Source organism: Pithys albifrons, chromosome 4, assembly GCF_047495875.1.
Source record: "Pithys albifrons albifrons isolate INPA30051 chromosome 4, PitAlb_v1, whole genome shotgun sequence".
In the NCBI taxonomy this organism is placed as follows: Eukaryota; Metazoa; Chordata; class Aves; order Passeriformes; family Thamnophilidae; genus Pithys; species Pithys albifrons.
Genome location: NC_092461.1, coordinates 27,436,451 through 27,450,434, shown reverse-complemented (window position 1 = coordinate 27,450,434; position 13,984 = coordinate 27,436,451). Strand labels below are relative to the sequence as shown.

Below are 13,984 nucleotides of genomic sequence, written 5' to 3'. Positions count from 1 at the left end.
TAAATGCGACATCATGTGGTGTTCTGCATGTATGACGACAGTTTTTTAATAAAGGGAAGATACGAATATGAGAATAGGTACATGTAGGTGTCTTTTTTTGTACTTGACTGTTAGACCATGTACCACACCAGACAGAAAACTTTCCTTGGTAGGATTTCTCTTTAGGGAAGGGGATAGTGGCTTTTTAATGAAGAAAACAGAATGGACCATCTATTAAATTGGTTGTGAAGAGAGCATCTCTTATGAAGGATGGCCATCTATAACTGGCTTTTTTGTTTGTTTCTTTATTTTCCCCAAATCAGTATTAGAGCACTTTGGATACAAGATGTACTTCCTTTCTAATAGGTTTCCCAGTGTGCAAAGTTATCAGCAACAGGTTTCACAATGGTTATTTCTGAACAGTGCTCTCTGCATGGAAAAAGCTGCATGTGAGATGACTGACTTTTTTTTTTTTACTACTCTTGCCTCCTTTTCTCCCCATCCCCTCCCCTTCGCCTGTTTATGAACAGTGACTGTGAGAGCACACTTGACTGGTTGGCTGATGACTCTGAAGAAGACATTCGTGTTGGCACCCAGCTCAGTGCTGCGGATTATTGTCCTCATCACTAGTCTCATCGTGCTGCCTTACTTAGGGTAAATCATTATTCTTCACAGAACCCATGGGTTTGTTTCCTTCTTCATTCCTGTTCACGGTCACTTGATATCTGAATTTGCATAGCTCAGACCTTTTCCCCCAGTCAGTAATCATGATATAAGCCTAAATGCTGTCAATATCTGGCAAAGTAATATTTACACATTTACAAGTGTGACTGCTCTAGAGCAGGCACAATAGTGATGTCCCATTTGAAAAAAATAGGCAAATGTCAGAGGCAAAAACATGTCCTAAGGGGAATTTATTTCTATGTTGTTAAATGCACTGCTAAGAAAACTAATGGAAGAATATCTTGTTTATAAGTTAAATAATCTATTCTACAGCACTCTCTACAAGACTTTAAATTCATAGTCCATAATTTGATTCAGTGTGCTTCTTTTAATAAACAGTGTAGCCATTAAGAAACAAAAAAATCCTTTAAAATGCCAGTTATTCTCTTGGCCAATGTATTGTGTCTTTGAAGAAAATACTTCTAACAATAGGTTGGTTCTATATGCCAATGAAAATAAATTTACAAATCATGTATTTGCACACCACCTTGACTGCTTTCTTTTTATGCCACCTGCAGAGTTCATGGAGCTACTCTTGGAGTAGGATCCCTTCTAGCTGGTTTTGTAGGAGAATCCACCATGGTTGCGATAGCAGCCTGTTACGTCTATCGGAAACAGGTAAGAATTAGGCTCTGCAGGATCTGGTGAAAGCCGTTGATGAATATAGTGGATTTTAGTTCAGATTAAGGGTACACTTCTGAAATGTAACTCCCCAGCATCCCAACTTTCTGAGTTCTGCTACTACACTACAACGTAGCATCTTTATGTAGACATAGAAACTACTCATCCAAGCCTATTATTATATTTGTATGTTTATGGATACAGAATCATAGAACCACAGAAGGGTAGAATGCTTTGGGTTGGAAGGGACCTTAAAGTTCCAGCTAGTTCGGTTTCCCTTGCCATGGGATGTAAGGGTTACGTAGTGTATATATACATATCTCTATGTATACTTTTATTTCATTATAAAATCAGCTCTGCTGAAAATGGACAAAAATTACAGTTGCTTATGTTTTTTTGCCGTCCAGAGAAGTCACTTCAAACAAGATATACTCCTGCAGAAGTATATAATAGCTTAAAAATAATTAAACAGGGGAGGTTTTCTCATAGGCATATTTTTACATATTTCACACTTACATGAAATAGTACTGTACATGGATTTCAAAGAACATTCCAGTAAATTCAGTTCAAACACAGGATGAATATTGCCTGGGTGACTGGGTACATCACAGTACCTGCATGTTCTGTCCTTCCAGTTATGTGTTCAAGGCACCGTACAGCGCACAAGGTCCAACTCCAAGCAGAAACAGCATGGTTGTGTACATAATTCCATAGCATGCCTCTCTGGGTGGAACCAGAAAATATAGTCTGTGCACTGACTTCTTTTTTTAATTAGACTTCTTATGAAGTGCCAACTGAAGATACCCACCACTTCTGTTTTTGGAAAAAAATACAGAAGATGGAATATCTAAAAGCCTTGTGTTGGAACAACCTAAAATTAGTTTTGATATGTATTTAACAGTGCAGGCCATGGCAACAGGTCAAAGTGTACAAGTTTCATAAGACAACAGAAGAATCATGATCTCTGTTATGATTAGTTTGTCATGTTTTGCTTGAGAACCAAAGAGTAAAACCTGTAGACACTGAAATGGCTTCTTCTTGTCCTGTAGTTTCACAACACAGATCTGTTTGGACTAATGTTGCAGTAGTGGTTCATAGAGTGTTTCTGGCCAGTGACATTGTGTTTAATTTTTTGCAGTGGTGAGTGCAGGTAGTAGTAACAAAAACTGTACCAGCCTAATTTTTTTCTCTATTCAATGTGACAGTGCCAGAGCCAACCAGTAGCAAAACGCACCAAGTTGCTTTCACCTACAGTTTGAGAAGTGCAAATCAAATGTTGTGTGAACACCTCTGAAACTTTGAAACTCTATGACAAGCGCAGCTGAATCAATAATACCTGTGGGGAATATTTTGTCAGCTGTCCAGTTGTTTTCTGTAAAACTAGTCAGCCCGCTGAGAAATGGGTAATAAGGAACAGATGCTTCAACTTGTTTTGTAGGGGGCTGAACACTTCTTAGCTTTACTAATCCAGAACATCCTGGATGAATCATAGGACTCTTCAATGACCTCCTGCTCCTGCTAGCCAAAAATACTCTAACATTTCTTGGCCTTGGTGGAGTGGGGAGTCACAGTGGATCAGCAGTACCAAGAAAAGCCAGAATGCTCACATCTTGTAAAATGCCTGAAGTTTAACATTTGAGAAATTAGGTTGCCACCTCTGTTTCACCCCCTAGAGCAGCTTTTGTTCTCTCATATTTTGTTTTTCCTTGGGTTTTTTTTGTTTGTCTTTTTTTTTTTTAATAAGAAGTCTGTGATATAAAAGATTCCAGATGCTCTCTTCCCTCCAGTCATGGCTGAAGCCTGTCTTGGATGTTGCTTAGCATAAGAACTGCCTTTATGATTGCATTTATGTTAGAAAGGAAAAAGCTGAGCCCCGGAAAGTTTATGGAAATCTTCTAAGTTAATCAAAGTTATTAGTGACAAGCCACAAATATGGCACAAATACTTTAGTTTTTAATAACGTACTATAAACAAACCATGTTCCCACGTCCCTACTCCCAGTGACCAAAGTTTGTTGGAGTGTGTTCATGCACAACTTACTGATAGGTTTCTGAATGTCTTTTTCAACCTAGAAGAAGAAGAGGAATGAGAATGAGACAGCTGTAGAAGGTGAAGACTCTGCAATGACCGACATGCCTCACACAGAGGAAATGACAGACATCGTAGAAATGAGAGAAGAGAATGAATAATAAATGGGATGCAATTGTTCTCTGCAGGGACGATTGGAGTGACACTTCAGCATCTTGTCGTCTCTCATACTTTTTTGTTTGTTTGTTTTTATTTTTGTAATAAAGAGGCCTTGATTTCAAAGGTTTCAGATAAATTCTCTAGCATACTGAGTATGCTCTCACTGATGAGGGACCTAAAAAGAGGTCTTTTTTTTTTTCCCAATTGAATTTGTTTTCTCACTCCATGCAAACATAAAAGATACAATTGCATCACTGTAGAGTCTTCCTTACTTATGCATCCACCTTCTCTGGACAATCTGCATTTGTCAACCAAAGTCCTGCTCTCTGTGTGTGTGTGTATGTGTGTGTGGGTGTGTGCTTGCACACTCACACGTGCACACAGGCACGTGCCACTGGCTCAATGCTACTGCCATAATCCTTCTCCCTCCCCCCTTTCCTTTTCCTTCCTTTTCTTTATGAGAAATGTAAAGGAAAAGAAGTTTGGAATACAGAGCTTTATTTTACTTGCTTGAAAATGACTTTGCTACATAAACTAATATACTATGGTGAACTATATCTTTTTGTTTGGCCTTGTCACTAGAGCTTATACTGAGCAGGGTAAAAGACAGGGAGAAGCATGTGAGTCTACACATACAAAGTGGAGAAAAACAGGTTCCTCTCTCATGTTAAAAGTGCGTGTATGTGTGTATACACACACAGGTATATAAACAGAGACATGCACATATATATATTTATATATATATGCATTGATAAATAAAATACACACAGGACAAGAACTCTATTTAGCTTTCATTCCATCAGAACTATAGTCATCTTTTGAAAAATGTTAAAATTTCATTCAGAATTTTCTTGAATTGTTAAGCCCCACCTTACATATGATTTTCTTTAGGGAAAAAAAAGACATGCACTTTCCTCTTGTGAAGAGGATGATGGCAACTGATAGACTTCAACTGTATTTGAATAAAACAAAAATAAATATTGACAAGCTTTACCAAAGTTCTTGTCCACTGATCCAACTTTAATTTTTAAAGGTTGATTTGCTCTATATACTTATTTCTGGTGCCTCTATATTTAAAAAAAGTCAGACAACATATGCAGGATACCATGGTATATCACCTTACTACACATAGCGCAGTGAAATTTTTTTATATAGAGAAGTACACATACTCACATGTGTGTGTTTATGTATATATACTTATATACACATGCACACACACACACGTATGTATGTTTTACTATCATATATTTACCTATGCAGTAGGTCGAAATCCATGTGGTGAAGCTCAAGTACTGAGGGTCCTCCAAGTTGATAATTAGGGACTGTGGTGATGCGTTTGGTCTCAGGGCAAGCGTTGCATGGAGTCTGGGAGGTGCCCACACCTGCCCTCCAGTGCTGTGCTCAGAGCAGGTGGCGGGCACTGTGTGGCTGTGGCTGGGGAACCTTAAACAGCAGAGCGAGAGGTGGGGTGGGTGACTCAAACTGGGTGGAAATGAAGCCTGTGTGAGAGGTGACCAAAACCAGGGAGGTTTTGGATGTCACTTATGGTGGCTGCAGCAGCATCTTGTGTTTCTGTGCTCTTCTGTGTTTGGCTGCGGGGCAGCATTCATTATTGGTGTGTAGTACCTTGGGTTCTTTCAGATTTAATTACATCAGGGTCTGGAAACCATTATCTTCCATCCTTTATCCATAAATCAGTTAATTTAAACCTTATTTAGTAAAAGTATATTTTTATAAGTTGTGGAAATTATTATTTAATTGTGGACAAATTTCTAGATTTATTTGCCAGGTAGTCCCAGCACTCAGAGAACTGATCAAAACTAAACATTACTTTAAATGTTTTTACAATATATGTGTATGTAGACATACACATGTGTATAAATATATATATTGTATATTATGTACATTTATTTTAAACTACAATACGTTTCCTATTTTTCCAAGTTCAACTAAAAATGTCTCTACAAAACTACAGAGTTGACTAGTAATCAATTATGGCCATCATGAAAGGCATTGTATCAATGAACTTTACATTTTATTGGAAATATTTATACCAATTTGTTACATGTTCAAATGCAATAAGAAAAAGAAGGTAGAAATTATTGTGTTAACTGACACATTTGCAGCATCAGTTTATGGTTAATGAGCAGTGGCACTAGGAGGGTAATACTAAATCCATTAACCCCATTTTCTGTGTCACCACAGAGTAAATCCTGGTTTTGACAGCAGTTTAAAACAAAAATTTAAAAAAACCCCTCAGACAAGTTAATGTGTGCAGTATGTAGTCTGTACACATTCATGAACACAGGTTCGCAAACAGTCACATGTATATAATGTGTATATAGACTGTTACAGATCACAGTGGCCATTTGAGGTCTCTTCTATTCATGTAGTTCTGGTTTCTTTTGTATTCAAGTCCAGAAGATGCAGGTTTTCAGGAACTGTAGAGATGAACCAAGAAAATATTTCTGTGTAATATTTCTTTGGTACATGGCTAAAATTCAAACAGCAGTATTTTTGAAGAATTTTAAGCATTGCTGATGTAGGTTTCAAGGTAATCCACCAGAAAGGAAAAATTTGAAAACAAAGGAAAACACAGACACTTATGTTTTAGACAAAAATTGAACAAATACAAAAACTGAATTTTGTCATACAGAGCTAAACTAATGGTATTGTAAAAGATAAACTTTCAGCTGTGTGGGTATTGCTTACTAGTCCTTTACTTTGCAAGATACTGAATGAACACAGGAATGGTGGGATTTGGGTGAGAATTCAGGCAGTGACATAAGGACATGTGCATTGCCTCTCTCTGCTTCCTGTGGGTCATGTACTTCTTTACAATGCTCTGCTGGATAAACAAAATGTGATGACATTTCTGCAGTGAGTGATTCCAAACCAGCCCCTCATGCTGGCTGAGGCGCTCGCTGAGGGGCAGTCAGGGTGCTCGGCAGGAAGGTGTATGTGCAAGGAGCTCTCTCTCTATCCCTTTCAGGCACTGGTCATGCTTCTGGCTACTGTTGGCAGGAGCTTCAGTGACCACCTGAAACCTTGCTGTTCCAGCTCCCAGTCAGTGGCAAATTGAGCTGGGCTGGTGAAGCAGCTGTCTGATGGGTTACAGGCTGGGAGTGGGCAGCCATCCCCTGAGGCCAAAGCCCCAGCCTGGTTCTAGTATGTCTTTCAGACAGTTGCTGGTACATGTCCTGTCCTGCACCTCTTCCTTTCCAAAAGGACTTTCCTGAGTTCTAGTAAGATGGCTTAGCTGTCTCTCTCTTGTTCTATGGCTTATGAAATGACTATCTATGTGGTAATTATTTTACAATAGAAATCTGTTAGGTTTCTGTGACAGAGAGCTGGAGTGCAGTCAACTCAGTGAATTCATTTGGAGACTTGGCCTTTCGAGACTGAAGTGAGAGTAAAATAGAGGAAAAAAGTTGATCAGCATCTTGCATCTTATATTGCAGAAAAAATCACACAGCAAAAAATGAGTAGAACACTGATAAGCTGTGGGTTAATGTTCCTCAGCTTTCAATATGTATGCAAAATTGTGTTAACTTATCTTGAGCTTTCCTTTTTCAGAACTAAGAGGAAACACTGCGGTTTCTTTCCCTCACTGCAGTAAGCAGGTTCTCATGCTTACCAAGCAGTGGCCTTGATGGACAAAGCTCAGCATTTCTCAGCCAGTGCCTGAGCCATTTGGGTGCACCAGCAGGTTCCCAAGGCATGGGGCAGTCCCTCTCCCCATTCCCCTGGCATGGCTGTTCCAGGCAGGACAGCTCAGTTCCCTGCTTGTTAGATAGAGCCACCCTGAGTGAGAGGATTGGGTAAGTAACAGAGAAGTCTTTTGTTTTCTACTCATTTTGCTGCTAAAATTTTCCTTTGAACAGGAGATTTATATCTGGCTCTTGCTCAGTGTTTTGCCAAATCTGCAGCCAGAGAGGAGCAGCCCGAGACGGAGGGTTAGCTGATGAATGCAGCTGATTCAGAGCAGGCCACAGCACATGAACAGAAACCTTTTGAAGGCAGGAGTGCCTGCTTTTGTGGGATGGCGCCTCATGCTTAAAAAGAAGGGAGAAAGGATGCTTTCAGGCCCAGACACAAGAGTCATCAGGCATACTTTTGTGTTGGGCTGCAAGGTGGCAACAGGAATGGAGCAACCTCAGCTCCAGCATCCCAGCCCCACCACCAACAACCTCAGTGAAGTGCAGGACAGTGTAGGGGATGGCGAGACAGCAGTATTGGCTCTGTCCCTCTTGAGATTTTGTGGTTGTGACGTGGTTGGCACAGGCTTGAGTGCAGATGGTTGTTACCTGAGGAGAGTAGAAGTGACCATTAGTGTATTGGAAAGCCATGCATATGTTATGGGTGTGTATACAAGAGTGTTGCACAGGCACTTTTATTACATCCTTTGTATAGGTTCATTGGAACAAGGATTCATGATCTTAACATGGGACTAGTCTAAGCCATTTTTTAAAATGGCAATTTAAAACAATTAAATAAATAAAGAGTAAATAAAACTGCAGACATTATACCCGTAAGCAAAAGCATGATTTAGATCAGTAAGCTGGAATGGGAAAGAGAACATGTTGAAAACCTTACGGGTATTGTATATCCATCCTAAAGACCACAGCATGGTGTGGACATGAGATGAGGGAATCAGAGAGCAGAAAACACCAGAGCTGCAGCTGCCACTGTTTCCCTTTCAGCTACCATAGAGAGGGACTGAAGGATGAGGCAAAGTGTGTCTGTGCAACATCACTTCTAAGTATTTTGGTTTCCAAGTGCAGGAGCCTTCAGAGAGAGAAGTATGAAACATCTTAGAAGATGATTCAGGCAGAAATAAACCAGCATGCAGATTTTATAATGTTTAGTGAGGAGACACTACAAAGTTTCCAGTTTCTGAGTAATTAGCAGGGCTGAATTAATATTAATAAAACATAAGACAAAATTTGTCGCAATTTTGGTATCAAATTGGCATTTCCCAAATACCACATTAACCATAAAATGTAAAGATTCCCCTCCCTCATTCATGTTTGGTTTTTTACTAGAATTGAAGTGCAGAAAACCATCTGTTTCAAAGGAGCAAGTACTGTGGAGGGAGTACAGTGCAGAGCAGGCTGTGAGGGCTTGTGGCAGAGTCCCAGGTGGGGTGAGGAGCTCCAGATTTATTCTGTGCCCTGCAACACACTGTATAGCAGCCTGACAGCATCACAAAACGGGGCAGAATCATCAGCTTAGCAGCAAACTCAGTCCAAGCATGGTCACAAGCTGCAGCAATCCTGCAGGGCAGCAGGAGGGCATGGGAGGTGGGGTAGTCCTGGCTCCAAGCTCGGGCTCGGACAGCTTGTGTAGATTTTCTTTGGAGAGGCAAGTTCAATTGTCAGTGCATAGATGCAATCCTCAGCAAAACCATTGCCAGACTTCTCAGTAATTGGCACCTTCTGAACAAAAGGGCTAAAGACAAAATATTGGGGCAGAGAGGTCGAGGTTTAAGCTCAGTTTGTGGCACAGACTTGCCCAGAAGGGCATTTTGGCTGCAGATCATGCAAATTAATTGTACAGTTAGTGAGCTTCAGTCTCAGTATTTCATAATCACGATATACACTCTATCTCAGTAAAGCACAAGAATGGCAGTATATTTCTAAGTGCTCTTTTGTCTCTGATCCTGAGGGAAAAGTTTTCCATAGTATTACCAAGCCTTGTCACTGCTCAAATAAATTTATTAGTTTATTATTTTCTGTCATTCCTAGTTCAGTGTCTTCAGACATTTCCTTGTTTTCTTCTGAAGGCTCCTGCTAGGCTTATTTTGTCTGTTGGCACTTTGAGAAGGAAAATGTAATCATTGTGCTGACTGAATGTCAAGTAACGCTGTGATTAAAAAGTAGCTTACAACAAAACTCTTCTTTGATGGACTGTTTTTTACTTCTCATTTGCTAAGCTGAAAAGGAGAGTCAAGAAGTAATGGAATGGGGGAGTGTCTTTATTTAAAATCAACAATTAATTGAGTTAATTCAAGTTAATTTCTTAACTCCAGCCAGTTCATGACTTTCTAGTGATCTGTAAGACCATGACCGAGACTTTTACAGCAAGGTTAGCACTATATTCTCAGAGTAGCACAGAATACTTCACAACTAAATGCAGAAAAACAGTTCAAGAACCTGATTAACAGGGGCAATTCATTAGGCTTAAAACTCACCTGGACATGAGCAGCCTGGTCCAATGTCTAAGGTGGCCCTACTTTGAATGGAGGGTGGACTTAATAACATGACTGCCTGCAATACCCTTCCCACCTAAATTGTCCTCTGATTCAACCAGGAACTTAGAGAGGTCCCTTCATCTTAAGGGACTCAAGATTGCCTGCCTCTTTTTTAGGCTTTTGGTTTACGGTTGAGAAACAGGGCCTACTAGGGGTCTACAGTGTAGACATGTGAGCAAAAACCTGAGCGGCACAGATTCTTTTGCTGATGACAAAACTTTGATACTGCAGAACCAGCTGTACAGTACCCTCCCACCCTCTGTGAGCCCACAATGAGGGCAAAGCAAAAATAAGCTATTGTATTCGCAGATGAAGTATTTGAGCACTGTACTGCACTTTTCCCATTAGCTCTCAAAGCAAAACTGCCTGAAAACAGCAAGCAATTGCACCTATTGTTTCCTCCCATCTCTCTCTTCATGTGCACCATTCAGTGTTTAAAAAAAAAGCTACCCTTTCCGGTAACTCCCCTCTGTAATCAAGGTACTGCAAAGTAAATACTTACATTTACCCACTCAAATGGCTTGGCCTATCTGCAAATGAGAGCATATAAATCCCCTCTTAGGAAAGGATGTATTTCAAAATTGGAACAGCAGCTTTGTCCATAATTCAGCTAAAAAACCCCACAGAAATGCAAAGAAAAAATTCCAGAACTGAAAAAAAATAATTGCATGAACTTTTAATGAGACTACTGCCTTGAGTGGAAAGTAAGGTGTATGTACACATGCTGAAAACAGCAGGGTGTGAAATTAATATCCATTGCTCAGTTTTGTAGTTTGATCTCCAAAGCTGCACTAATGTAACTCTACTTTTGTGTGCTATTACGATGAACAAAAAAGTGCTCTGAAGCTGTAATGTAACGATTGGATGACTACAGACAATAAATTTACCAGTTTTAATCAACTGACTTTCTCTGCCGACTTTGCAAGCACCACAAAATAGCAAAAGCAAAAACTCAAAGTTAAAGGTACATATTTTTGTAGATGACATACCCTTCCTTATTATCATCAAAAAGTTTTTCACTTTACTTCCTTTAGCTTTAATAAAAATACCTGCAATACCTTGTATATTTTTAAAAAACAAACGCACAAGCTGCAAAACTCAACCTGTGTTTGCAAACTGCACAGAAATGCCCCCCACTGTCATAAAGGCAATCAAGCTCAAATCATGTCAGGTTTTCATCTTTCAGAATATTGCTCTCTCTGCTCCCTTATTTTAGATCTGCTTTTGGTGTTACTGCCTCTGCCTCAGTTTTGTGACGGCAGGAGCCTATGGAGGATTTGTAGTAAGAGATGCTGGTATAACTGGAGGACTCGAGAGCTCATCTGCTGAATAGGAGGATGGCTCAAGGCAGGGAGCAGAAAGCTCCTTTAGAAAGATGGGGTTTGATGGCTTGTCACTCCACTGCTGGGTGTGAGCTGGCAGCAGTGATCCTCCCCAGAGCTGGCTATTGGGGGGAGGACTGGAAAACAGATACTGCTTATTGCTGGTGGACTTAAAGTTGGGATTGCAGGTACTGTTTTGGCCCCCTGGGCTGCTTGTGCTATTTGTTCTGTAGCAGTGACAGGGCACATTACCAGCACAGGCCACAGAAATTGAAACTGGAGGCCAAGGCCTGTGTCTGGTGGAATGGCTGAAATACATCTCATGGTACTTGGGCAGCACAGTCTAGCAGCATTCCCAAGTTTTGAGAAAGCCTTGCTTCATCTATATGGTGAAGGAGCATACAGGACACTCTTACGGTATCCTTTATGGAACAGAAAACTTCTGGGAGTGCCTTAGAGGAAGCACATGTGAATGTAGAGGAGTGAGTGTGTGTATGTGAAGAGAGACAGACAGATGGCTGCAAATGAATGAGTTGAAGCATCTTTTGCAAGCACCCTGCACTGTGTTACCCTGCAAGGACCACACTGGTGTGCAGAGAGAACTGTAAGCCATTTATTTATCATCTTTAGTGAAAGGTTCAGTGGCCTTTAAAGGTTATCAGACACTCTTACTAGATACTACTTACTAGATAAAGATGAACTTTATAGCGCTAGGAGTACAAAACCCAGCAAACTGTCCCAGCTTTTGCAATGCAGAAGTCAGTATCACACACCCTGCTCTCCCCATCTTTGCATACTGGAGCAGGGCCAACAACAAGGTCACTCTAGATGGAAACTACAAAAGTTAAGCAAAATCTGCTTAACTGAGACTGTTGGAGACAGTCTCAGATGGAGACTGTTTGTCTTCATAACAGGAAATCATCATGGAGGTGAACCAAACTGTGTAGATGTAACTCCCAGGAAGTCTCTTAAAGGAGATGCAGTTTCCGAACAAAGATAGCTGTGACCACATCATGCAAGGTCAAACTCCACCATTTATAAAATAATACTATAAGGATAGAAGGTTCTCCAATCTCAGAGGAGTGCTATGAGGGTAGCATTCACTAATGCTGGTTAAGGATGCTTGGATAATACAGGGAACGGTGCCACAGAAATGCCTAAAATACTGAATTCATATTTGCATGTTCTAATTGTGCCTTTGGGTTCTCTAATATTGACTTGTTTTTAGTTTTATGGAACTACTTTTATAATTAGGAGTGAAGAGTAGTGTCTGGAAGCAGCATCCTAAAAAAAGGCAGCCTAACATCTGAAGACTCTTGCTCAGGAAAGAGGAGAAAGGAAGTCTGGGAGCCTCATCTTTTCCCAACCTAGCCTTCTGACCATGGATTATTCTGCAGGACAACATCTTGTTCAGTTCTCACTAGGCTTACAATGCTGAAAGAGGCAAGAGCAGTAGCTGGCAACACTTTGCTGAAGTTGCATTGGAATTAAGGTCAATTCTCTATAAACACTTTTCTGTAGAGAAAAGGCCCCATTTTTCAGTTTGTTTCTGTAGTTTGAAGGTAAATCTGAGAACTAGGCAAATGCATATTTTACCTGAGGGGTATCACTTGGTTTTCATTTCTTTCAGAATATCATTCAGCATGAGATTCAGATTCTTGCTTTAGGATAAAGCTGTCTTTATGCAAAGCAGTGTGCCTGATAGCCATCTCTGACTACTTAAACAAGTCAATTTTGCAAGGACTGTAGGTGTCAAGCCAGAGCACCGTTTGGAACTACAGTACAGGGATCCTAGATTTTAATGAAATGTTACCTCATGCATCATTTTCTGTCATACTTGTAGAATTCCAGTTGATTTCTCTCAAAATAGATGTTGCTTTCTGTAGTTTGTACACATGCTAAAGCTATGGTTTGTGTTTTTTACTGACCATTTTGCTTTTAAACGTATGAGTTTTCTTTGAACTCTAAAGAAACCAATGAAGGTTACAACTTGGTACATTTTTTAAATCACCGCTGAGGTCAGAATTATGTGTTGCATTGAAATTGAGTGCTGTTTATGTATTTAGCAGAGATGGATGTTTTTGCATTGTTAAAAAGATTGATCTATGCTTTCTTTGAGGGGGATCTGTGCTCCAATATTGTCCAATAGCTTTCATATTCTAATTACTTTGATTAAAGTTCTAACAGTTTGCATATGATTCAGGATTCTGATTGCTTCTGTTTTATTAATTCTGATAATCTGACATGCTCTTCTCATTTGGAACAAGTGAAATAACCTCCTGGTGAGAAATTATCCAACACACAAATTGTTTTCGAATTATGAGCATGATGCTGCCAACTGCAAGGTCTTAACTTTAAGTTAGTGAAATCCAAAGGTATCCCTAAAATGATACAAGGCATTTCTGCAAAGCCTCCAGATCCTGTTGATATGGAATTACCATGATCAGAATACTTTTCCCATACCAAATCAAATACGTTTATAATTCCTGTTAAATAAATAGTATTTAAAAGGAGAGCATTATTCTGATCAGGCCAAGGCAAATTCAAATGTCATGAGAAGATGCTTTATCCATCCATCTGGCAAGTCACCAAAGCTGTTCTTATGAAGCTGCGAAAACATTTTTAATAAAAACTGTTTTATTTGGAGCATGTTCACTCCTAAATGACCAAATCTAAGCTACCCAGAACCAGTGAAAAGACTGACTATGGGACCACAGCTTTTAATGTCTCTCATGATCTGACACTTGAGCAGTCACTGTTTTTAAAACGATGTTGGAGAGGTACGATGATAGGGCTTTGCTCAAACTTTGCTCATGGCCCGCCCAGGACCCTGCTGGCCCACAGCAGAGTTCCAAGTGATGTTCTTAGAGAGAAGCCCAACTTCTTCAGCTAAAAAATG

General features: G+C 40.0%; 1 protein-coding gene across 1 annotated transcript in view; it reads left to right on the top strand.

Annotated features, from left to right (window-relative positions):
• ANKH (ANKH inorganic pyrophosphate transport regulator) overlaps window positions 1-13,274 on the top strand; it is a 107,784-nt gene extending 94,510 nt beyond the window's left edge. Inside the window, exons 10-12 of the mRNA XM_071553714.1 lie at window positions 510-633; window positions 1,221-1,320; window positions 3,396-13,274. Coding sequence (XP_071409815.1) covers window positions 510-633; window positions 1,221-1,320; window positions 3,396-3,512 — 341 coding nt within the window. The 3' untranslated portion in view covers window positions 3,513-13,274. The remainder of the gene's footprint in view (window positions 1-509; window positions 634-1,220; window positions 1,321-3,395) is intronic.
• The last annotated feature ends 710 nt before the right edge of the window (window positions 13,275-13,984 follow it).